The 23,793-nt window shown below is 35.0% G+C and overlaps 1 protein-coding gene across 2 annotated transcripts in view; it reads left to right on the top strand.

Annotated features, from left to right (window-relative positions):
- Positions 1-23,543, top strand: part of TSC22D2 (TSC22 domain family member 2) — a 33,259-nt gene extending 9,716 nt beyond the window's left edge. The window contains exons 2-4 of one of the 2 annotated variants that reach the window (XM_007438986.4): positions 6,621-6,692; positions 18,237-18,288; positions 22,027-23,543. In XM_007438986.4, the coding sequence (XP_007439048.1) occupies positions 6,621-6,692; positions 18,237-18,288; positions 22,027-22,287 (385 nt within the window). In that variant the 3' untranslated portion in view covers positions 22,288-23,543. The remainder of the gene's footprint in view (positions 1-6,620; positions 6,693-18,236; positions 18,289-22,026) is intronic. The other variant, XM_007438987.4, reaches the window with a different exon arrangement.
- Positions 23,544-23,793: the final 250 nt, after the last annotated feature.

Genomic DNA, 23,793 nt, shown 5'->3' with positions numbered 1-23,793 from the left:
CCCCCCCTTTGTTTTTTTTTTAACCTGTTTTGAACATTTACAGATCATGAGGGAAGAAAGTCATTAAAAATATTTCCTTCAGATTAATAGGTATAGAAGCAGACGTTTAGGAGAGGGATTATTTTACTAGGTTTGTAACTATTTTGTAACTAAATTGATCCTGAGAATTGATGTCAGATAACTTAATCTTTATGGAAAGTAATAGGACAAATTATTGAGTGTGCAGATTTAGTTCTAGCTTCCAAAAACAAAAGGAGATCTAAATTCCAACTTTACCAAATCTCACAGGAAAGTTTTATCAAGTGTGAATCTCATGCTTGCCAATCAGTTGGAGAAATAGAGAATTAAATATATGTTACCAAGTCAGTTAGGACTTCAGAAGTTTTTTTTTAAAAAAACACCTTAAATCTTTTGCCATGAAAGTTCTAACCAACATTTGAGATACAAGAACTTATTGAAGATTTTTCACATTATTTATCCTTTTAAGACTTGACTTTTATGATAAAACCGCAACAACAATAAACTAGTGTTGCCTAGTAGAGTTTTGGAGAATTGGAAAGCAACAAATGGCATCTTGATTGATTTAGAAAATAAATGCATGCATGATTCCGAATAGTAAAACCAACTCTCTTGAATTTCTGTGAAAGGTGGTGGATTAAAGATGCTTAAATGTTATTTCTTTGGTTACTATCAGATATGAAATGGAAATCACTTATGGGTTCCAGTGGAACCCAAATAAAGTCATTTTTTAATTCAAATAGGGAAGGCATATTGAACAACATGTTAGCTTTCTGTGAAAAATCAATAAGAGGCAGACCAGGTTTTCTGAATGGAAAATACTTATAATGTTCCATATTCACTTGAGCCACTATCATCCTCCATATATGCAATATCTTTTCTTGAAACCTGGAAGTATTTTCCTTCTGTCACTTTTAGTGGATATTTTCCTTTCAGTAAAATGCTGTCATGGGATTATTCATAGGAGAAGCCCCCTTTCCAAATTAAATGGGACAACTATGAATATCTGGCATCTTGAATTATGCTTTCAAAGAAATAACAAACATTTAGCCAAGTGGTGAAGAATCTGCTTTTTTGATTATGGACTCTAGATTTGCAGGAAGTTAGACATGGAAAGAATTACCATTTGTCCATGATAGAGTGCAGGGTGTACTGAGGATATTAGGGGGAAAAAACATACTTGAATAAGCCTAAGCTACTGTAGTGTAGTGGTAGGACTTGGAAGGCTTAGCTTCAAGTCCACACTCTTCCATGGAACCTCCATGGAAGATTTTGGGACGGTCATTATTTCAGCTCAGACAATCTCTGAGGCCATTGGTAAGATAAAAATTGGAAAAGGCATCCTTTAGAGGAAAAGCAGGAGATAGATCTAACAATAATTACTGAATTTTGGTGCACAAGCTGGTTGGATTTGATTTGGTATAAAATATATAATTCTGAAGAATCAAAATGCAATCAAACATTTTATATTGCAGATGCATAGTATAGTATATTATTGTGCCGGCTTCTGTTCAGTTACCGATTCGTTGAAACATACAGTCTGACTAGGTCAGGGCTATAGGGTAGACCAAACTAAGAAACCAATACCATATAGGTCTAAAACTACTTTTATTGGAACAGCTATAGTAACAGAATCTTGCAAGTCTGAATGTGCTTCCTTCCTCCCTCACTTTATTTTTGCAGAAATTAGGGAGAGGCCTGTCTGAGGTGTTTTCTTAAATTTGTTTCTTGGAATGGTCTCAAGGCACACTTGTCTGATTGTTGCCTTGGTAACGGATCTTCCCACTTCAAGGCCATTTTCTATGTCCTCTACATCACTTCCCCTGTCAGCCTCAGTCCCCCTCCCACAGTCCCAGAGTCAGGGCCATGGGAACAAAGTGCAGATGTGCTGCTCCCTTCTCTGCCAGCAACTCCCCCAGATAACTCAACAAATCCTGTTAACTCATCTGTGCCCTGATCAGTGACTTCCCCCTCCTTTCTTCTGATGCATAGTTTATTCTTTGTTTTCCTATTCTGGTAATTATCCCCCCCCCCCCATTCTTACATCCCAGATGAAGCTGAAGCTGAGATATTGTCCCTGTCTCCTATTTGTGCACTTGTCAGTTCTGTGGCCCCTCCAACCCATAGAAGTCAGACTTTTGCACATTTTGGGTTACCCAGTCTCTTGTAATGGGAGGGATTTCATGTGAATGGGGTTTCTCTGGGCACTTGCAATGAAAGTGGCATATCAGTTATGGAACATGCACATGTATCGCAGCCTCCCGCAAACTCTCTATTATTTTATTTTATTTTATTTAGCAGACTTGTCCCCACCCATCTCCCCCCAATGGGGGACTCTGGGCGGTTTACAACAATTAAAACAAATAAATACATAATTAAAGTTTATAAAAAGAGAAAAACACTAGGTAGCCTTTCCACTGGATCAGGTATTCAAATGTTTCCCCTTGCGTCTAGAGTCCATAATAGCCTCTACTTCATACTCTTCTTCTCCATCTACCAGTGTGGAGGGAGGTGCAGTCATCCTAGTATGCAGGGGGTAGGTGGGTGCCTCTCTTACAAGCAAAGACTGATGGAACACAGGATAAATCTTCATTGATGCTAACAACTGCAAACTGAAGGCCACTAGGTTTATTTGTTTAACTGCTGGAAAGGGGCCAATAAACTTTGAGTCAAGCTTCTTTGAAGATCAGGGAGATAGCAAAAATTCTGTTGAAAGCCACACAAAACCCTAGCCCCCTCTTACCTGTGTGTCTGTGGCCCATTTGTATGCTGCCTTTGCCAGCTCTAGCTGCTCCTTCTTTTAGTAAATTCAGCATGAAAGTCACCTTGGTCAATCTTTGAAAAATTCTGGTTTGCCTGCCATAAAGAGTTCAGGTCTGCTGCATGTTGAGGTAAATTCTGCCCCAACTGTTGTGTAGCTGCATCATGGCATTTTGTAAATTTGTTATTTGTATAGCCACTTGCTGCTGGTGTTGCAACAATGCTGCAGTGAGGTCCATGGCAGATAGTGGTGTACCCTAAGGATTGGAGACTATCTCCAGTAACAATAGTGAGATCTACTGCCTCTCTAGAAAGAGAGTAGCAGACTTGCAAGATTGATGCCAGCCCAATAGGGTACACCAAACTGGGAAACCAATGCCATATAGGTCTAAAACTACTTTTATTAGAATAGCTGTAATAATAGAATTTTGCAAGTCTGAATGTGCTTCCCTCCTCCCTCACTCTATCTTCATGTGAATTAGGGAAGGGCCTGTCTGATGTGTTTTCTTAAGTTTATTTTTTGGAATGGGCTCCAACCAGGCTTGTCTGAATATTGCCTTGGTAACAGATCTTCCCACTGTCTTTCAGAGCTCTTCTCTATGCCTTCTACACTAGGGGTGCCAAAAATATGCCAAGTATTTTAAAAATGGGAACAAATTACTACATTTGATTAGATAGATGAAAGTTAATGTAAAGAGAACTTCCTATTGCCTTTTTCACACTTATGCAACATGAAACAGCTCTCTGGAACAGTAGTGAACTAGTGGGAGGCAGAATTGTCCCAAATTGGGAAGATCCTCCTTGTTTGAGTGTAGTAGAACTTTACAACGGCGCTTGGAAAGATTATGGGTGAATTGAGTCATCCATTCTAAGCACTCCTTGTATCCTATGTTCAAGAGACATTTTGTGGGTTAAAAGAACAGACAGGATTCCTTGAATAAGCTTCCTTCTGTTCATAGTACTTGGACATTTTTTTTCAAAGAAAAAAATCTCCTCCATATCCTTGAAGCAATATCTTTTTACTGTGCTACTGAAATATTAACTTTATTTTCAAGTATCCGGTATCTATTGTACTTTAGCATGGTGTTCCTGGGTATTTATCTTATTCGGTTACAAGACATTCTACTTCAAAAAGTTAGCCACTTGAAGTAGGTCTTTTTTCAGAATTGTGCTGATCTATTTAAAATACTTGTTAATAAAAACTCTTTGCATATATGCATGGCTTCAAGAAATTGTACATTTGTATGTGTTAAAATAATGAACAATACTAAATGAATCTAAATGGTTTAAATGATGATTCCAAAGAACACATTTAGGTGCATATCTCTTAGTCATGCTAAAGTAAAGATGTGAGTGTTCTATGCCTTCATATTTGTTCCTAAAAGAATTTAAGGATAAATGTATTCTAGTCAGATACCATAAAAAATATTTTAGATAATTGAATAAGAATATCTTATTGGGTTAAACTACAAACTAAATATTAATATCTCTTAGTTGAGTACTCCAATTAAACTGTTTGGGAAATTTAAAAAATTAAGATTTATACAGCACCTTAAAATGTCTGCTCTTTTCCACAAAATATAATTTAAGAATACTACATAAACAGAAAATGTTCAGATTCATTTTTTTCCCCAGAAAGCCAGTGTCACTGAAGGAAATATGTACCATAATATTACACACTATTTTTGTTAATTCTTTTAGTTCCATAAGTGTTTGACTATATTTTTTATTTTATTTTATTTATTTATTGAAATCTTCATGTTAAGTAGCATAGTGTACAGGTTAATTTTAGACTTGTGCAGCTAAGTTATAAGTACTATAGATCTCAATCATTCTATAATGCTGTTTGAAGTAGCCCTAATTTATTTTCTGTGTTTAATATTTAGTTCTCTCTTTATCTAATATTACCTAACAAAGATTTTATCAGAGAATCTGTAGATAGCAGATTCTATTTAAATCTGAGGTTTTACATTCTCATAAAAATAATATTTATTATGTAGAATAATACATACTGTAGATGAGAGATGAATTATTTTTTAATCTTAGTTCATTGAATACACACATGTTAACCAAACAGTGCATCATTCTCTTTCTTCCCTTTTTTTAATCACCACTACACTTGTCTAGTAAAACTTGCAGAAAGAGGCTAACTATTCTGTTACAAATTAGTGTTTTCTGAGAAAATACATATGTGGTCCTTGTGAATAAAAATGGTAACTTTACATTATATGACATATTGCATTCGTGAGATTCATAATAGCTTTCTATTTCAGATTTGGCTTGTATGATAATTACTTTGAAGCTGTAATTTTGTGTGTGATAGTTCCTTAGCAATGGCTTGGTACTCAATTTTAATGACAACATTCAGATATAATATGAGATTATGATTTAGTATTACAAGAACAAGCCCCAGCAAGCCCTCAGGTTCTTGTGTGCTTCTTTCCTTTCTGTGTTTAGCGTGCTATCAAAACACTAAAGTATAATAATGGAAATAAATCAACTTCACAACTTATAGTCAAAATTTTTCTGTTTCTACAAATCATGGCTGTGAGTAATACCAATTTGTTGATGATACTGCAGGCTGTGGGAATTGAAAATGGAAGTCAAGAGTTCTTAACATCTGATCAATGGAAAATTATACAAACTCAAGATTCAGTATGGCAAATTTTTGCAGTGTAATGTAATTGTTAATAATTTAACATTACAACAGAATCAGCCCATTGAAAATTTGGATATGACAGTTTTTTCTGTGTGTGTTTTTCCAGAAGTAAGTTAGGATACTTGTATTTTTTTTAGATAATGTTTCTATTTCTGCAGATTGCAGCTGAAAATATAGATTTCCCTTATAGTAAAAAAGAACTACTTGTCCTGGCTCCATTAAGTAAAGATATGAGAATTACTGATAAAACATTTTTTGTGGTCTGCTTGAAAATTATTTCAGATTTTGGCAGTCCACTTAAACCTGTCATTCTGCAAGCTGAAATGCTTATAAAATTAATACCCTTAATAGTTATATTCTTGCCTTTCTAATACAGTGATGTCCTGTTTTTGTGATCAAAGTTCTGTGAAGTTGGATGTATTGCCTGTCATCTTTATACTCAGGTAAAGGGAGTTTATTCCTAATCCTGCTTCTGTATTTAGAAGCATGGAGGTTGTCAGTCTTTCTCTGTGCTATCTCATTTTTGCTCACAGAGCATCAATTGGATGAATGATCACAGTTTAGAACCTCTTATTTTTTAAACTTTACTTTTTTAAGCCTGAGCTTGGTAATTTGAGAAAATTACTTACTGGGAAATGGGCATGTGTGTTTTCTTCTAAGGTATCAAACACTGATCAGGTAATCACTATGTGAATAACTTGCTTAGCAAATATGAACTCTTCAGGTTAATGGCATCAGATTTTAAGTTTGGATTCCCATTATTCTGTGTGACTAAATTCATAGTTTAGAAGTTGTGGAAACTACTTTGTTCAAATATCTAATTATGGCATGATCTGTCTTTGGGACCCATATTATCAGTCCATGGTGGTAAAATATTACACTCTACACAGAAGATAGTACCATTTAAATATTAGGGCTAGGTGAATCATAAAAGCTATCATTGCATTCTCCTTGTAAGCATCTAGATACATTTGACTAACATTTTTTGAAAATGACATAAGGAACTAGATTGTCTTTAATCTCCAAGAAGTATATTTTGTACGCACTTTCTGTTTATCTTATATCTACTATATATCTGCTAAACTTTGAACCTAGCTAACTAAATGTTTAAACCTAGAACACATTATTTTACTCAAAACAGATTGTTCATTCTCAATCTTGTTTCATTTCCTGGCTCTCATAGGAATCCTTCAACTACTTTCTACCAAGTGTTTCATTCGAACAAGTTACAGGAATCAAAGAACCTCTGGGATAGGTATGAATATTTAAGTATGGAAAGCATACATGCTTAAGTATGCATGAAGAGCTTTGCACTGTGCAGGTTTCTCGTCATCAAGTAATATGTTCGTTTCAGCACCTTCTGCCTTTGTCCTTGTTTATTTATCATGTAGGGTAGCTAAAGTAGCCCAAAATTTCTCAATTACATAACTGTTATCTTCTGAGCCATGTGGAGTCTTGCTCCATTTCATACATCACAACCTTTTTTTGGGAGAAGAGTATTTTTAAATTAGGTGTTCACTAATGTTAGAATGAGAACTACTATCAATTGTAGCTATCAACAGTCCAGATCTAGTTTTTGAAGGCTATCAGTGGTAAAACATTGCCTGACTAAAAGATCTTGAAAAAAAATCAAGATCTTTTAAATTTCAGAGTTAAAAACAGTAAATATGGGATCTATATTGATTGGATAAAATAACAATTATAATATGAATCTACAAATTGAGTCATGGATAAATAAAAACATTGAAAGAGAATTCAGTTACAGCCAGGCAATTGGCGAGAAACTGCAACAAATCCAACTTTGAGGATACCACTTGTCAAAGTTGTGTTACTAATTCAACAGCTGCAATTTGCTTTCTCACAATATTAGTATTAAAGATTGGAATCTTGTTGGCTTTTCAGGCTTACAGTGTTCTTGTCTGTTTTATATTTTCTATTGCTAATTGAACATTAAGCACCATTGTTTGTTTGCATTTGTGTTATTGAAGCAAAGAAAACTGAATGGCTTCTCTTAAAGCTTGCTTAATTCACGTGCTTGCTGATTTCAACATTTTAAAAGAACACATTTTAGGTTAAAAAATACAGGATTTAAAATCACAATAATGGTCTGAATAACTCATTTAAAAAAATACAGAAGAGGTACAAAGGCATTGTTTTCAGTATTGAGATTCAGATCCTCAAGTACTCTTAATTTATTTCCATATTTTGGGGTTTCATCGTGTTATAAGATTAAGGAGAAAAAGATAATTCTGTGTTTTTGCATGTTGAGTCTCAGATCTATCAGCTTCATGAAGACATTGAACAATATAGGGATCAGAGAAGAATCTAGTAGTATTCATCTTACAAGTTCAGTTTCATAAGCAAAATGAAATTTCCTAATATCAAACTGGACATGACTGATGGAAGCTTGAATCAACCTCTGGTGTCTCCCACAGTTAGAAAAAAGATATTGTGAGTCTGTTAAAAATAAACAAACACAAATAGTATGGGAAATGGAAGGAAGAGCATATAACCAAAGAAGAATACAAGGAAGACACCAAAAAAATGTGGGGATTGTATCAGAAAGACTAAAGCTTGGGGTGTGCTGAGGTGAGAAATGCCCAAAGAATGAAAAGCAGCCTTCTTCAGTATATCAGAAACAAAAAGAAAGGCAAGTAGGGTGTAGATTTATTGCAGGAGAAAGGAATGGATTAATTATAGGTGATAGAATGCAGAATGTCATAATTCTTATTTTATGTCTTCTCTCTGAATGGAAATAAAGCCCTTTTTGGCCATTGTGCTACTAATGCAAGGAGGAAATTGCAACACAGGTTAGGGAAGGAGAGGATAAAGGAACACTTACCTAATTTAAATGAACTCAGGTATCAAGGGCTAGATGAGTTACATCATGGGGTATTGAGGTGATTAGCAGAGGTGATTACATAACCTTTGAGAACTGGAGAGCTAGCAAGAACTCAGAAAACTGGAGGAAAACAGATGTCTCTGTTTTTTAAAAAAAGGGAGAAGAGCAAACTGAGTTCAGAGGAAGGCTACTAAGATGGTGAGGCAATTGGAAACCAAGTCCTAAGAGGAACTATTAAAGGCACTGGATATATTTAGCCTGCAGGAAAAAAGGCAGTAAATGTTGTCAACTTGTGGAATAAGCTGTTAAAGTGGTATGTTTCCCTTCACTAGTGATCTTCGACCAGAGGCTGAATAGCAATCTGTCCAAAACGATTTGGCAAATTTTGCACTGAGTAGGGAGTTGGATAGAGACCTTCCAATTCTATGATAATGCTGGAGTTGATGGAACTGGTTCAAGACAGCTTCGTACATACGCTCAGTAGCAGGTTGCTCTCTCAGTACCTGTGGAGAACTCATTTCAGCATTTCCTTATCCTCAAACCTAGTCTTGCTCCACTGAGGCAACTTCACTATCTCAGATACGGTGACTTTTCATGGAGAAATTCATATGGTCTTTTTAATAAATGCTTTTAATAGAAGATATTTTTTCTTTTTCATATGGGGGGTAGACATTATTTATACATTGCTGTGTATATGATATTCTTATGTTGAATCTTAGAAGGTTTTTTTAATTTGAAATTTGATATTTGAAATAGATAAATATAGAAAACATGGATTATATATCTAAATATATCACTTAAAGGGGAGAAATTGTTCCTAGACTATACGCCACTTATTAAAAGTTCATTTTTTCAGACTTTTCTGTTTATACTATTTTATAATTTATGGCTTGAATGCAGTCATTGCATTTTGTGAACAGATAGGTTCCCTCAGTCCACAAAAGGCACTGATGGAATGGAGAAAGAGCAAATTTTCCTTTTCTATCACTGGTATAGCCTCTTTGTCCCTTCAACTTCGTCATCCAGGGAGCTACATTTGGCAGGCCCTAGGCAGTGGGCCTTTTCTGCTGTGGCGCCTGCATTGTGGAACCTTCTCTCCCCAGAGATGAGATCAGCCTCATCATTTCCGAGTTTTCAAAAGTCCCTCAAGACCTGGTTGTGTCAGCAGGCCTGGGGACCCTAGGGGACAGGTGAACTAGTGAGGTGGCACTATTAACATCCCTTCGCCTGTTGTTTTTCTTTTCTGTTTTAGTTTTTATAGTTTTTAATGTCTTTTAAAATTACTATATAAGGGTTTGATGCAATAATTGTTTATATATTTATTGTTTTATTGGATGGCTGTATGCCACCCATAGTCACTTTTTGTGAGATGGGCGGCCATATAAACTTGATTAATAAATAAATAACTGATTTGGAAGGTTTAAGAATCTTCTAATTATGTGGAGCTTTAGGAAAAAGAGAAAATTGCTTGTCTGTTCTTTTAGCTAAACAAGAACTTTCTGAGGGAACTCAGTTTAATGAATGCCACTGGAAGCAAACTCTGAATCTAATTCATTGACTTCCGTGTAGATTGTATGTATCCGTAACTCAGAAATCTATGATATTTTATCTAAACAGCATTGATAGTTCAAGTATATATCCAGATACTTCATATCAAAGCAATCCTAAGCAATGTAAAATTTGCTTTTAATTTAATATAAGCCATTATTTTTCTTTCTTTGAAATACTGATCAGGGGTCAGTACTTACATAGACAGTTTAGCAGCACCCATAGACAAGAGGGAGATGTGAATAGGGTCAGGTTAGGCTGTATTGCCCTGTAGTGCAGGGGTTCTTGAAATTTGTGATACCATAACTCCCTAGCATGATACATGAATTTGTACACCCACCTGAAATTAATGATTTTATTGGGATTGGGGTTGGATGAGAAATAAACCATTATATTTTTATCATACCTTCTTCACTTAGGCTTACTTTCATCAGCACTTCTGGTAGATTGGTCTTCTTTAGCTTTTCTCCTATCATCCAGCAATTATTTTCCATTTTGAAAGACTAGAAATCTAAAGTAAAAGGTAAAATATTACTGAACTTCAGTGACATATACATATCTACAGTCACTCCAAAATCTGGATATGCTAGTACCCACTATACTAGAAATCACCAGCTGGCAGAACCAGTTGCTGATCACATCATAACTCTGGTTGCATATGTTTTTGATGGACTCATGGGTTTAGCCATCTCTAAAAATTCATTCCTGGGCCCTTGGGCTCACTTCAGCCTTGCCTGGGCAAAGAGGGAATTTTGACAATATTCATACTTTGTACAAGCCTGACTAGGTCTTTCTTCTAATCCTCTCCTGTAATATATTGCATGATATAAGTTTTAGCATTTTTAATGAGGTTTCAACCACAAAATATCATATAGCTGCAGTTTCATGTGGATCTGGCATACTCTCCAGTGACTGTCATTTTCTTGGGAATGTTTTGAAGCCAGCAAGACTTTGAATAAATAATTTCAAAAGATCAAATATTACTGTATCTTATATAGTGCACAGCAGTATGAGCTAAGTATTTGAAGAAACCTTTCTGTCTTGTTTATTTTAGATTATTGTTTTAAGAATTAAACACCATCACCATGTTGAAACTTCCTTTGGGAAGACACCATGTTTTTTCTTGCTTACCGCTTGAACACTTGTTGCTAGGTGCACTAATCTCAGGAGCCTTTCACTTCTTTAATTACTCAAAATAAGAGATTGTGGAATGGCTTTTAAAAAAGAGCACACTGGGGAGCAATCAAACTTCTGCTTGTATAATCCTATTTTTGCTGCTTGGCCTAATATATTCTGACTTTGCTATAGATGCAAGGGAAACGGACTTAAATTATGCCCTTCAACGCTGACAATTCTATTTAGTCATAGCTCTCTGCTTTTTGATTATCCATATTATTGTGTGTTGAGATAGCAGCCTCTAGACTTCCGAACCAGTGGCCAGTTCCAGTCTCAATACATCTGATAGATATATTGGTTTCACTCAGAATTTCATTCAGTCTGTATTTGGAAGTAAACTGCTCTGATTTATACTTCCTGAACCACTTTAAGTTCTGAACTTCTCCAAATTTGAATGCAGTATTTAACATAACAGATGTTCTAGAATGTTTATGTGCACCAGCATGTTCAATTCAGATGTGTTCACTCAGTGATACAAGTGTTCTATTGGCAATAACAGTTCTGAAAATAAGAATGTAAAATGTCCCTTTCAAAGAAAGTTTCTCATAAGTTTAATATCTTACGTCAATTTATCCTATTAAGCATTTAGTATTTACCACCAATATATTCATTCAGATTATTTTTGTTTTAGACTTATTTGTTTATCTGCTTTCCCATTTCACTGAATAGTTGGATGATCGTTAGATGGTACTAAGAGTGTATGAATTGAGCAAGAACTGATTTGAATTCAAGATTTGATTTAAAGTATTGATGTTCAGTTCAATAAAATATTTAACCATAAAAATATTAAACATCTGCAGCTATTTTAACTTTGGCAAAAATGGACTAAAAATAGTAGAGATGGTAAACCCTTAAAGGACATTAAGTCTGCAAAGTATCAACCCAGTATATTCAAGTGTTTCAATGCGGTTACCTTTAAAAATATTTTCTCTAGAAATAGTGGGAATGAAGAACGGGAAGTAGTGTAGCCTTCAGTTGTCCAACAGTTTTGATACATTCTGCCTTTCCTCCCCAAAGTAAGGAAGTGTGCATAGTACTTCCCCCTCCAATTTTATACTAAAAAAACCAAAAGCCAACCCTGTGAGATAGGCTGTCCTGAAAGATAGTGACTAGCCCAAAGTCATAATGTCCAAAGCTGTGATCCAGTACCTATAAAGAAGTTGTGCTGAATGAGTGCAGAAAGTGTCATATTGCAATGTAAAAATAAAATTTTTTAAAAATAGTATAAAAATGAAAGCTCTTACTAAACATTGAGAGTATATCAATCTTACCTGCTTGTTTTTCTGACTGGGCTCATTGGCAAGGTTAGTTATTTCTGGTAAGAGGCTGTTTAGGCAACCATTAAAAAAAAAAACTGTCAAAGTGTTATGTTACCATATATTGTGTGTACACAAACACACACACACAAATAATATTTTTAAAAAACTGTATTATGCACAGTTAAGTCCACAAGTGCATTATCTCAGATTTACTCAGTCCAAACAAGAGTGAGAAACAAGTGGCAGAAACAGTGGTTGTTGCTGCTGCTGTTAGTGGGAGTGGGAAGAATGAAATGGAAATGGAAAGTACTGGAGACTGGACACAGTGACCAACAGAATTCATGCTGTAGGAAAAGCAAATAGATTGAGCATTAAGGACAGATATAGATAAAACAGTATGAATTTGAAAAAAAATAGAGGTTCACAAAAGAAATAGGATTTTTTTTTATGCAGTAGAATAATTCTTTTTCTTTCTGTCTGTGTCGCCAAGTAAATCTTCCTAAACAAATTCTATCAGAATGAGGCACAAGCAGAGCAGTGCTTCTTCAAGCATTGGTATACGCAGGGATTATGGCTGTGACAAAAACTCATCAGCCAGCTACTTATATCAGTATCAAAAAGCCAATCAACCCTCTGCTTTTTCTGCATATGGAAGGAAAGGTGCAACTTGGTTTGAGACTGCAACTCTGTGAAGGTCTTCAAAGATCCAAATTGTCTCTGAATCTAAAGCAGTGTGAAAGTATCTGATTTGGTACATCAAAGGTTCGATCCAAAGACCTTAAATCGTACATTAAATCGCCTTTGAAGCTTTGCATAGCTCTGTTTATTTATTTATTTATTTATTCATCCATCCATCCATCCTGAATTTCTATTTAGAGGTAATGTGTACAGTTGTCCAACTGATAATGCTTTTGGATGCAGGTGTTCTGTCATTTGATTCTTAAGTATTCCAATATTGGACTTAGATGGTTGTTTCAAAGCATCATGGGTCCATAACTATGACTGGTTTCTATATATATTTGGAAAACATCCTATGTCTGTATATATAGAGAGGTTAGATACATTTGGGTAATAAAAAGATGAAAAATCTCTGCTTCCCCAGCTTCAGATTATGTATCACTTGATCATTAAGTGTATAGTTGAGAAGAGAAACCAAAAAAAGTTCCTATCAGTTGGAAAAAAATGGGGAGGGAGGGTAAAATGGCTTGATGAAATTTGGTAGTTGTAGTCCAGAAAACCAGAGCTAGGAATAAGAGTAAATGAGTCCATTCATGAAGTTGTAGTAAATTTTTTACTTGTAATATATAAAGATTGTTTCAAGAGAAGAGGCACACTTTTCTTTTCACACTCCTTAGAACTGTGTGGGTTATTCCACCACTATGTATGTCTTCTATTCCAAGTTCAAACCTTCAGTTTGAGTTACTCCTTTTCTACATGATAGAAATATAGGTAAAAGTTCATTTTCTTGTGTGCCCACATATACAGTATATTATTGCATCTTTCCTTTGGAAGCTTTAGTGATAACACATGGTGGCCTCCTTTAACTATATCCTAAAAACAATAACCTTGTGTGAGAAATGGAGAGAGAGTGAGAGAGAGACTGGTGTAGAGACACTAAGTGAGTTTTATTTTTGGATAGGAATTTATGCTTGGGTTTCTGTAGTCCATATTGAGGCATAAATGCATAAATTTTTAAGTGTGTGTTAAAGCACAGTGCATATTTTAAAATGTTAGATTATTCCATGCAAACATAAATTAAAATGGAAAATGCCAAATTAGAGAATAAATAGTACAGGAAATGATATGACATCACTGAATGACTTAAGATTCACACAGCTATTTTAAGGATGCTGGAAGAGGTTGTGTATGTCTAATAGAATTTTTAACCTGTCTGCCTGCTATCTGAACAATAGATCTTCTTGCCTTGTTTGTTTATTATACCAGTTTGTGACCACATATGCAATTTTTTAGTAAAGAACAACACACAGACAAAAATACAATTAAAAATAAATTACTTTAATTAAAGTAACCAAATTTTCAGTATACATATAAACTAGTATAAACATCTGCAAACCCAGACCAGGCCACCCAAACACCAATAGAGTAAGATTGTTTTAAATGATTTTCTGAAATTCAACAGGGAAAGGCACAATCTGATCTTGAGAGGCAAGCTGTTCTACAAAGAGGCAGCTGCAACAGAGAAGATTTGTCTTCTGGCTCCTGTCCCCTTAGCTATACAGGACAGGCAAATTCTACTTAGGAAGATATGATTCTAAAGGTAACTGGGAGCCAAGCTGTATAGGGCTTTATACATAAGCACCAGCAGTTTGATTTGCACTCAGAATGCTATTGTTAACCAGTCTGTGCTGCAAAACAGCTGTTATTTGCCAAAGCAACTCTCAGCCACCAGGAGGAAGGCAGCTGCTTTCCAAATCAACTTTAGTTTCTCAGTGGTCTTCAAAGAAAGCCCCCAATAGAACACCTTGCAGTGGTTTAATCTAGAGGTTAGGGTATAAGCCACTGTTGAAAGAGATTCCTGATCCATAAAAAGCAGTAATTGGCATATCAGCCAACTCTGGGCAAAGGTGACTTTGGCCATACCTTTTACTTGCAGTTCCAGAGGAGCTGTGAGTCTAGGAAGGCTCCCTAAGTGCAGGCATGCTTCTTAAGAAGGAGTGTGACCCTGTCAGGAGCTAAAACTTCTATCCAGAGCTGGGATAGAGCCAGATATATCAGTGGCATATAGCAGTGACATACTGCAGCTTTGTCTTGCAAGAATCTACTCTGATCTTGTTTTGACCCATCCAAATCCTCAACTATTGTCTTCAGCCTCTGTGTCAGGATTACCACAGCATACCCAGTTCAGCTTGTGGTGGCAATGTATAATTATCAGCATCCTGATACTTCACCCTAAACTGATGAATGACATCTCCTAGCAGCTTCATGTAACATCTTTCTGCAGGGAGTGTGATCCTGTCCTGAGCCTTGTAGGGGCTAGCATCTCAGATTATTTTTGTTCATACAGTACTTCCACCTTGTTGGGGATTAGTTTCAGACTGTTTTGTTCATCCAATCCCTCACAGCCCCCAGGTACCAGATAATAACCTCCACTTCATCTCTGGCTTGGTTTAAGGTGGTATTGTATAACTGGGCATCATCAATATATTGATGATATCTTACCCCAAACCAGAACATGGTTTCTTTTAATTGGTTTTATATAGTTGTTAAATAGCATGAGAGAACTGAATCTTGTAGCATCACACAGTGGAGGAGCCAAGGGCTCAACTGCTTATCTCCCATAACAACGAATTAGAACCATATACTCAGTAAAGAGTGGAACCCCACAAAACAGTGCCCTTTTCTCCCACTCCTTGCAGGTGGTCTAGAAGGAGACTGTATTGAATGCTACCGGACTCCAAAAAGTTTAATAGGACCGGGGGGGGGTGCACTTGTTCCATTTTAAAATATTGAATAGTACTTATGTTTCATAAAATAGGTGAATACATAATTATATTCCTAAATAATAAGTTTAACTTCATAATAATAAGCAAACTTCAAAACAACCTGAAAAAAACAATGTTTTAAAAAATCTGTTTTCTATGTATTACAAAATGGCGAAATCTACACTTGATTAAATCTGACATATTTTGCTTTGTTTACTATATGCTATTAAATAATGAATATTTAGTACATTTGTATTCTACCTCCCCAAGGAATTTTGAGATGGATTCCAATTATAAATAGAGAAAATTTAAATGTTTCATATGATAGGGGGAAACAGTGGAGAATAAGTTTACAGTAAAATAGTGTTGGTGATTCTTTTCAGGCACTGTCTTGCTGGTGAAAATTAAACTGGTATTGCTATGATTCCTGCCCGTATGGGATGCAAGTTAATTGGCATTTTATAGCTTTTCATGTTGGATATTTATATTAAGAATTTACATAGATTCACCCAGAGCAATTATACTGGCTCATAGAAAGTACAAATAAATAAGTTACTCAAGTATTAAACATATTGTGCTGAAAATTCATAGTGATGCTTTAATCATTTCAGTCTTCTACCATTTATCTTTATGTGCTCTGTGTATCCTATGAATCTGAGAAATCCGGAAGTGATTATACAGATTTTTAGCAAGAGTAAATAGAAAGCACAGTTGCATATTGCTTGTTTAAAGTGACCTGTTGTTTGGCAGTCAGATGTTTCTTTAATATTCCTTAAACATTTGAAAAAGTGAATTAATTTTTAGTATATGCCAGCTCACTGAACAACGCAGCAGTAGTTCCCAGACACCTAGTTCATCACAACTTGACAGGGCTCTTAGTTTTGAAACTGGCTAAAGATTCTCAAGACACATGGTACTTCTACATAAGGCTCTTTATTGTGTGCTAAGTTGAAGCTAAGTTGAAGTTGAATAGTGGCAAATATTAAGAGTAACTTTTGATATTACATTGGGGGAAAGTCAGAAAAAAAGTCAAATCCTTCCAGGATAATTTCATTTATTTATGGAAAGATGTTTTCTATTATTATAATGGTTAAATTACTGTCTTTGTTTAATAATGCCAATACTTTGTCATAAAGGACATTGTAATATATGTACATCTATTAAAGAGGGAAATATTAAAACTTGAAGTTATATACTACAGTGCAAATTACTTTTGCTATTATTAACTATTAAACTAAAGCATGAAGATCATAACATTTTGGTAGGTCTTGGACAACATATTGTTTACTTCAGCTTAATCTCTTTTATTATAATAATTGTTAAAAATAAAATTAATTCACAATATGGAAGCAAGTCTTTGCAATATCCAATTGAGAGGGTCTGAATTTGTCTTATTTTCATGCTGGATTATAAAAACATGAATAATTGCATGTAAACCAAGTTCACTGCCCAACAATAGATTAAAAAATGAAAAATAGATGTAACTTTCTCATAGTGAATGGAGAATGCTTTGTTTAAAAATATGGCAAAATACAGTGAATTTTCTCTACAGTAAATTTATTAAATTTATTAAAAATACTAAATTTGGTTTCAGTAATTACTGAAAGTTTTATAGAAGTAAGCTTTGGAAACTGCTAATACTAGTTTAAAAATCAGGTTCCAGATCTTGTTCTAATCACAAGGAGATGACATTTTGATCAGTGTGGCCCAGAATGATACAAACATAATTTGTGCTCACTAGAACCTGAGCCCAGGTTCTGTATAAAATGTCTGATGGCGATGATGATGTGGAACCCTCCAAAAATATCTCTGGAACAGAAGGCTAAACTGTTTAAACATAATAATCAAGCCAACCTATCTTTTGTGGGTATTCTACAAGGAATTGGAACTGTCCTAACCATCAGTTTTGTGTAGTTTTACCGTAGAAGAATTAATTTATTTTTTGCCACTAAGGTGCTTTTACATATTATCATGCTGATCTAACAGACCTGCTTCAAAATGTCACTTTCAAACACACAGTGGTTGACTTGGTTATGATTATGAACTATTAAGGTGCTCAAATATGGGAGATCATAACAACCAATAGGATGTAGGCAATATTTCTTTCCTTGTACTCTCAAGTACTCTCCTTGTGCTCAGTTTCAACAAGGGCCGAAGACTGGCATAGTTTTATCTTGGCCCCAAACTAGCATGAACTAGTTATGTCTAAGTCCTACTGAAAACATTAATATTCTCAGTTCCCACTGATTTTGATGGGATTTAAATATGTCTCACTTTCTCTGGGATATAATGCCTATGATTTGAAGATACCATTCTTATACTTGCTTGTTCCCGAGTATATGGAATTAAGACTGGCCAATCTTAGAGGTTTGTAATGATGACTAAGCTATAGAAGGACATTGAATGCAAAGTGCTGCAAAAATGCTGACTTATGAAAATATAATGGAACTCTTTACTTTTTCATCACTTTTGCTGAACAGCATTTCAGTGAACTCTAAGCTCACATGTGTCTTGTCTTTTCTTTTAAACAGTGCATCTGGTGGGAGTGTTGTAGCCATTGATAACAAAATAGAACAGGCAATGGTAAGTAAGGAACTGAACTGATTATTTTGCTTACAATGCTGATCATATACCCTGACTGTAAGATTGTTATTTGGAGATTTTAATATAAATAATTATATGTTTTAGAATTTTCTATCTGTCCCAAATTCTTCATAGGTAGAGAATAACTACCTAAGAATAGCATGGTACAGCACAGATTATTGTTTGCTCTAGTTTGCTGGTTATCTGCATTTTGTTCTTTAGCAATTCTGTTATGAGCAAAATAGCACCAATTCTGAAATAATTTGGGGCTGATGTAGAACTTTTAGCAATAAAAATGCACAAGCTAATAGTTGCTGTTGTATAATTAATACTCAAATTCTGAATATTTTAGCTGGGCAAATACAGTTTTAATTCTGTGGCAGAATTATTACTCCAGTCATCCAAAATATTGCTGCACTAAAACTATTACAATTCTGTCTAATCGGTTAGCCATATTTTTAGTACTAATATTTATTTTTAAATATAATTATTTAAATGATTACTTTTGAAAATACATGCATTTAAATATTTAGTTTGTGAACTTAAAAATTAGAATTGTTAGTTTTTAGGGTGCTACAGACATTGTTTATTTGATTTGATTTATATAGCCGCCCATCTCACATAACTGACTCTGGACGGCATACAGTAAAATAGATAAAAACAAATAAAATACATAATATAAAATAAAAACACGTGGCAGCTGAGCTTCATAAAATAACCATCAACAAAGCCAAGAAAGGGACTCTATCACACTTCCAGGGCCCCAGGCCCAAGCACAAAACCAAGCTTTTAGAGCCTTCTGAAAGGTCAGCAGGGTCAGGGCTAGCCTAATCTTAGGTGGAATGATGTTCCACAGGGTGGGTGCCACAGCAGAAAAGGCCCTCCTCCTGGGCCCCACCAGCTGACACTCCTTAGCTGATGGCACCTGGAGCATGTCCCTCCTGCCAGACTGGGTGGGACAGGCAGAAACAATTGGGGAGAGACAGTCCCATAAGTAGCCCGGTCCCAAACCACGAAGGGCTTTAAAGGTAAATACCAGCACCTTGAATTGCACCTGGAAGTACACTGGAAGCCAGCGCAGCCCGCAGAACAGTGGTGTCACGTGCTGAAAATCAGTGCCATTAACTGTCCAGATTGCCACATCCTGCACCAGCTGAAACTTCCAAATACTCTTCAAGGGCAGCCCCATGTAGGGCATGTTGTAACAGTTACATCTCCAGAGGCTAAATTCTCTAATTTGTTAGCCAGTTCTTTAGTAATAATACTTATATAAAATATAAAAAATTAAATTTTAAATAATTACTTTTGAAAAGAGTAAATTCTCTAATTTGATAGCTAGTTGTGTAGTAAGAATGTTTATTTATACATAAATGTGATGATTTAAATAATTACTTTTGGTTTGTAAAGACTTAATAAGATTTGTTAGTTTTTAAGGTGCTATAGAGCAACATAGTTACATCTCCAAAGACTAACTTTTCTTGCTTTCCTGACAGCCAGGTTTGTACAGAAGAAAAAAAAAAAATAGAGTGATGTACAGTATACTTTTCTCTATTTGCCCTAAATCTTAAGTGAGTAGTAGCCAAAGTAACCTGTCATACTGAAGAATAATACATTTTGGATAGATTAGAATATTTTTACTAATGTACAGTTTTTATACCTATGATTGCTGATTAATAGAGGGGCAAGATTTACAGACTTGTTTCCAAGAGGGATTCTCTTAGGAAATCAGTGTATTCATTTCAGTACAATTAGATTCTTGAATCAGATTGAAATTTCAAAATACAGAACTATGGCATTAGAATATTTCAACATGTTACCAATAGCCATGTTGGAAGAATCCCATATGAAGGCTCATGTGGGATAAGGGCCTAATTGAAAACATGGCACATTTTCTTTATAAGGACATCCATATTCTTTAAATAATTTATTTAATAGCCTCACCATCTGGATGGCATACCTGAAAGAAGGAAGCATAAAGAGCAAGTTATTTTTTTCTGGGGACAGTGTTCTAAGCATAGGATGACTAGTACTATAGATCAGTTGTGCATCTAATTTCTAAAAGCAAAGGCCACTTTGAGCAGAATCTTTGAGATGCAGGTGAAAAGACATGTTTATGTTACATGCAAAACCATAAACTAGTTGACCACATTTTAGCCTAGACAAACGCAGCCTGAGTGACTAGCTGATGAATTGTGCAAACCCAGAAAATTAGGTTAATTTGAGTATGTCTTGATAAATGTAACCATATATAAGTTATGCAAACACAGTCATTGTGCAAATTCATGCAAGAGACGGCATTATTTTAGGCTGAAAAGACAGTTGCCACTTGTATTTTGAAGATCCCAACCGAATAAGATTAATGAGCCCCCTTATTTTAAATGTGTATTTATAGCCAGGTGCTGTTTTAAAGAGAACTGTTGGGGATTCCTGCAGTGCATATGGATTAGTTTCCAGAGTAGCAGCTCCACTGGCCTTAGTGTCATCTGTTTCGGTAAACCAGAACTTACCCTTAGCAAAGTCCTCTAACTTAAATAAACTTTACAAAGTTTGTTGAAATGAGACTTTCAGCTGCCTTATGTTTGCCCATACATACCTGTAATGTTTAAGCATGTAAGTAAAAAAGAAATATTTCTCTCCTGATTTAAAACGCTTCAGTCCTGATTAGTCACAAAAGGCAACCAAGTTCTTTTCTTGTTCACTCAGGAAGCCCATTTTATAATCCTGGACAATCCTTAGTTGCATGAGTGTTGAGACTGAAATAGTGGCTTTTCTTCTGAAGAAATATAATATACTTTTTTGTTGTAATATTTAAAGCTTTTTTTGAAGGAGGAGAACTGTGTTAATCTGTGGTAGCCCAAAATCAGAAAGAGTCTTGTAGCATCTTTTAAGACTAACATATTTAATTATAAGGTATATATTTTTGTGAGCTACAGCTGTATGGAGTGACTAAACTGATGTAGGATTTAAATAACATTGGGATGGGGTGGAGAGAGGCAGGTAGTTATGCAGATGAATGTTCCAAAGCAAACAAATTGCAAGTACCTTAACAATTGTAATGTTACAAGGAGAGCTATTTCAGCTGCCGTTTTTGAGCTCCTCAAATTAAATTTTTTGAAATACCTATTTCTGTTTGTAAAATGTGCAAAACTTTTCAAAAAGAAAGTAAAAAACCAACAACTTAAGTTACATGTATGACATTAGTTTCTTATTTTCATTTCTTCAAAAGTAAACACGAGGAGTCTAATTCAGATCAAGAGTGCAGTGTATAAAGAAGAGTAATCACTTTCCTGAATTTCCCCTGCCTATAAAAGTAGTTCAGAATCAATGAAGAGTTCCCATGCATATCCATGGAGACTTTAACTATTAGTAAACTATATAGGCTTAGGTTTTCAGGGGTATCATAATTTCTCACTATGGACTGTATCCCAATTAAGAGCCATGCTTGCTTTTGAGTAAAATAAACATATTTGGTGTAATATGCTGTTTGATTTTAAGAATATTTATTTGTTTCATGAAAACAAGGTATAGACTACAGTGTACTTTTTTAATGATTTGGAGAGTAGGTTTTTATAGCAATATTATTCCTTGGTAGTATGTGCGTATCTAGTTTATGTAAGGTTTCTTGATGTTTTTATTTGCATATATTATTTAAGCTCGTAATGAAGTTTTATTCAAGTATTTGGAGTGAAATAAGAGCTTGATGTGGAATGCTCTAATGATTTGATCTGCCATTTACAGGATCTGGTGAAAAGCCATTTGATGTATGCAGTCAGAGAAGAAGTAGAAGTACTGAAGGAACAAATAAAAGAATTAGTTGAAAGAAACTCTTTACTTGAACGAGAAAATGCACTGTTAAAATCTCTTTCAAACAATGATCAGTTATCACAGCTCTCAACCCAACAGGCCAACCCAAGTAGCACTTCTCAACAACAAACAGTGATAGCACAGCCTCCACAGCCAACACAACCTCCGCAGCAGCCGCATGTCTCCTCAGCATAAAGCTTTCTTGCCTCATTAAGAACTGAAAGCAATCTGTCCTTGTGTGCCACTGGTCTTCTTTCCACTTTATATGAAAGCAAGTAGCCATGCTTCAGTTGTGTGTTTTGGCCTTTTCAGTATTAGACAATCATTCTGCAAGCGCTTTCCCTCACTGAGATGTCATACAACACAGTTGGTGTCCAATTATGCCATCAGTGCACAAGGGAAAATATAGAAGGAGTTATAATGCAAAAATCTGCATTTGTTTGATGCACATGAGTGGAGGTCTTTAAGAGCTTTAGTGAGGCTCTTCAAGGTTTCCATTACTCATGGATTACTTTGAGCCTTGCATTTTCACATAGTAACAATTCATCTTTAGAGCCACTGTTCTTTCAATGACAAGTAAGATTTGCCTACATTAGTTTCATTTATTTGTTTTATTTATTACAGGGCTGCTATTCATAATGTACATGAACAATGTCACAGAACTTTTAATTTTTTAAAAAAATAAATGTAAGTATCAGTAAAACTTGATAGACAGGATCGAGTTTAATAGATAAAATGTTTAGGCAATAATTGAACAAAAGAATCCTGGCCTATTTCTAACACTAATGGCAATTTACCTTTTGGTATTTATTTTCAGTAGTTAAGATCCAGCTTGAATGTAAATTTTTGTATAGTGTAAGTATGAAGACCATAGTGCATCTGTACAGGTAGTCGCCAGTCATTGTGATATAATAATTGATGGGCTATTTTGATGAAGAAAACTTTGCTCATTTCTGTTTCTACTTTCTAATAGAGAAATTGCCATGATTCCTCTGCTTTTTGACATTTCGTATGATTTTTTTTTTTTTTTGGGGTGGGAATAAAAAGCTGTGAAATTGTTCAACCTACTTTGTAACCAAAGAAGCAAAGCTGTGTAATTGAGTTTTTATTTTATAATGCACATTCTTTATGTATTTTTATTTAGTGTTCTCATTCACATTTTTCTTTGCTGTCTAGCATGATCTGCATGACCTATAATCTTTGAACCACTTTCGTACCTCATGTTTTATCCAGCACTCTTATTGTGATATGTAATAGTCTGTGAACAATGTCAAATTAAAAAGAAAGAACAGCTAGTGTGGTGGAGCTGAGCTGGTGTGTTATGCACTAGTTTAAAAATGAAGTGAGCCATCTTTTGTTCATTTAAAATGGTGTTTTGAATTTCATATGCAGAAAACGTTTTGTTACATTGCAGATTTTAATGTATTTAATAAATGCAACATGCAGATTAAGTGCAGTGTATACTGAGTATTTAAATTAAAATGTACATTTCATAAATACAGTTTCAAGAGACCATTTGTGTATACTAACATAGTATGTCAGAAGTTGATGTACAATATATTTTAACACTTTCTGAAATTAAACTGCAGTTTTGTTGAAAGGTCTGGCTGTAAATGTATTCAGAAGGTGCCTAGGTTAGTGTTTTGAAGAAACAGTCAAGTTGATATCCTATGCATGCTACTACTCTGTGACATTGGTGGT

The sequence above is a fragment of the Python bivittatus genome, unplaced genomic scaffold (genome assembly GCF_059951505.1).
Source record: "Python bivittatus isolate LINGU-HERP-01145 unplaced genomic scaffold, Pbiv_v1 ctg000980_np1212, whole genome shotgun sequence".
Taxonomy (NCBI): domain Eukaryota; kingdom Metazoa; phylum Chordata; class Lepidosauria; order Squamata; family Pythonidae; genus Python; species Python bivittatus.
This window is presented reverse-complemented; position numbering and strand designations above follow the sequence as displayed.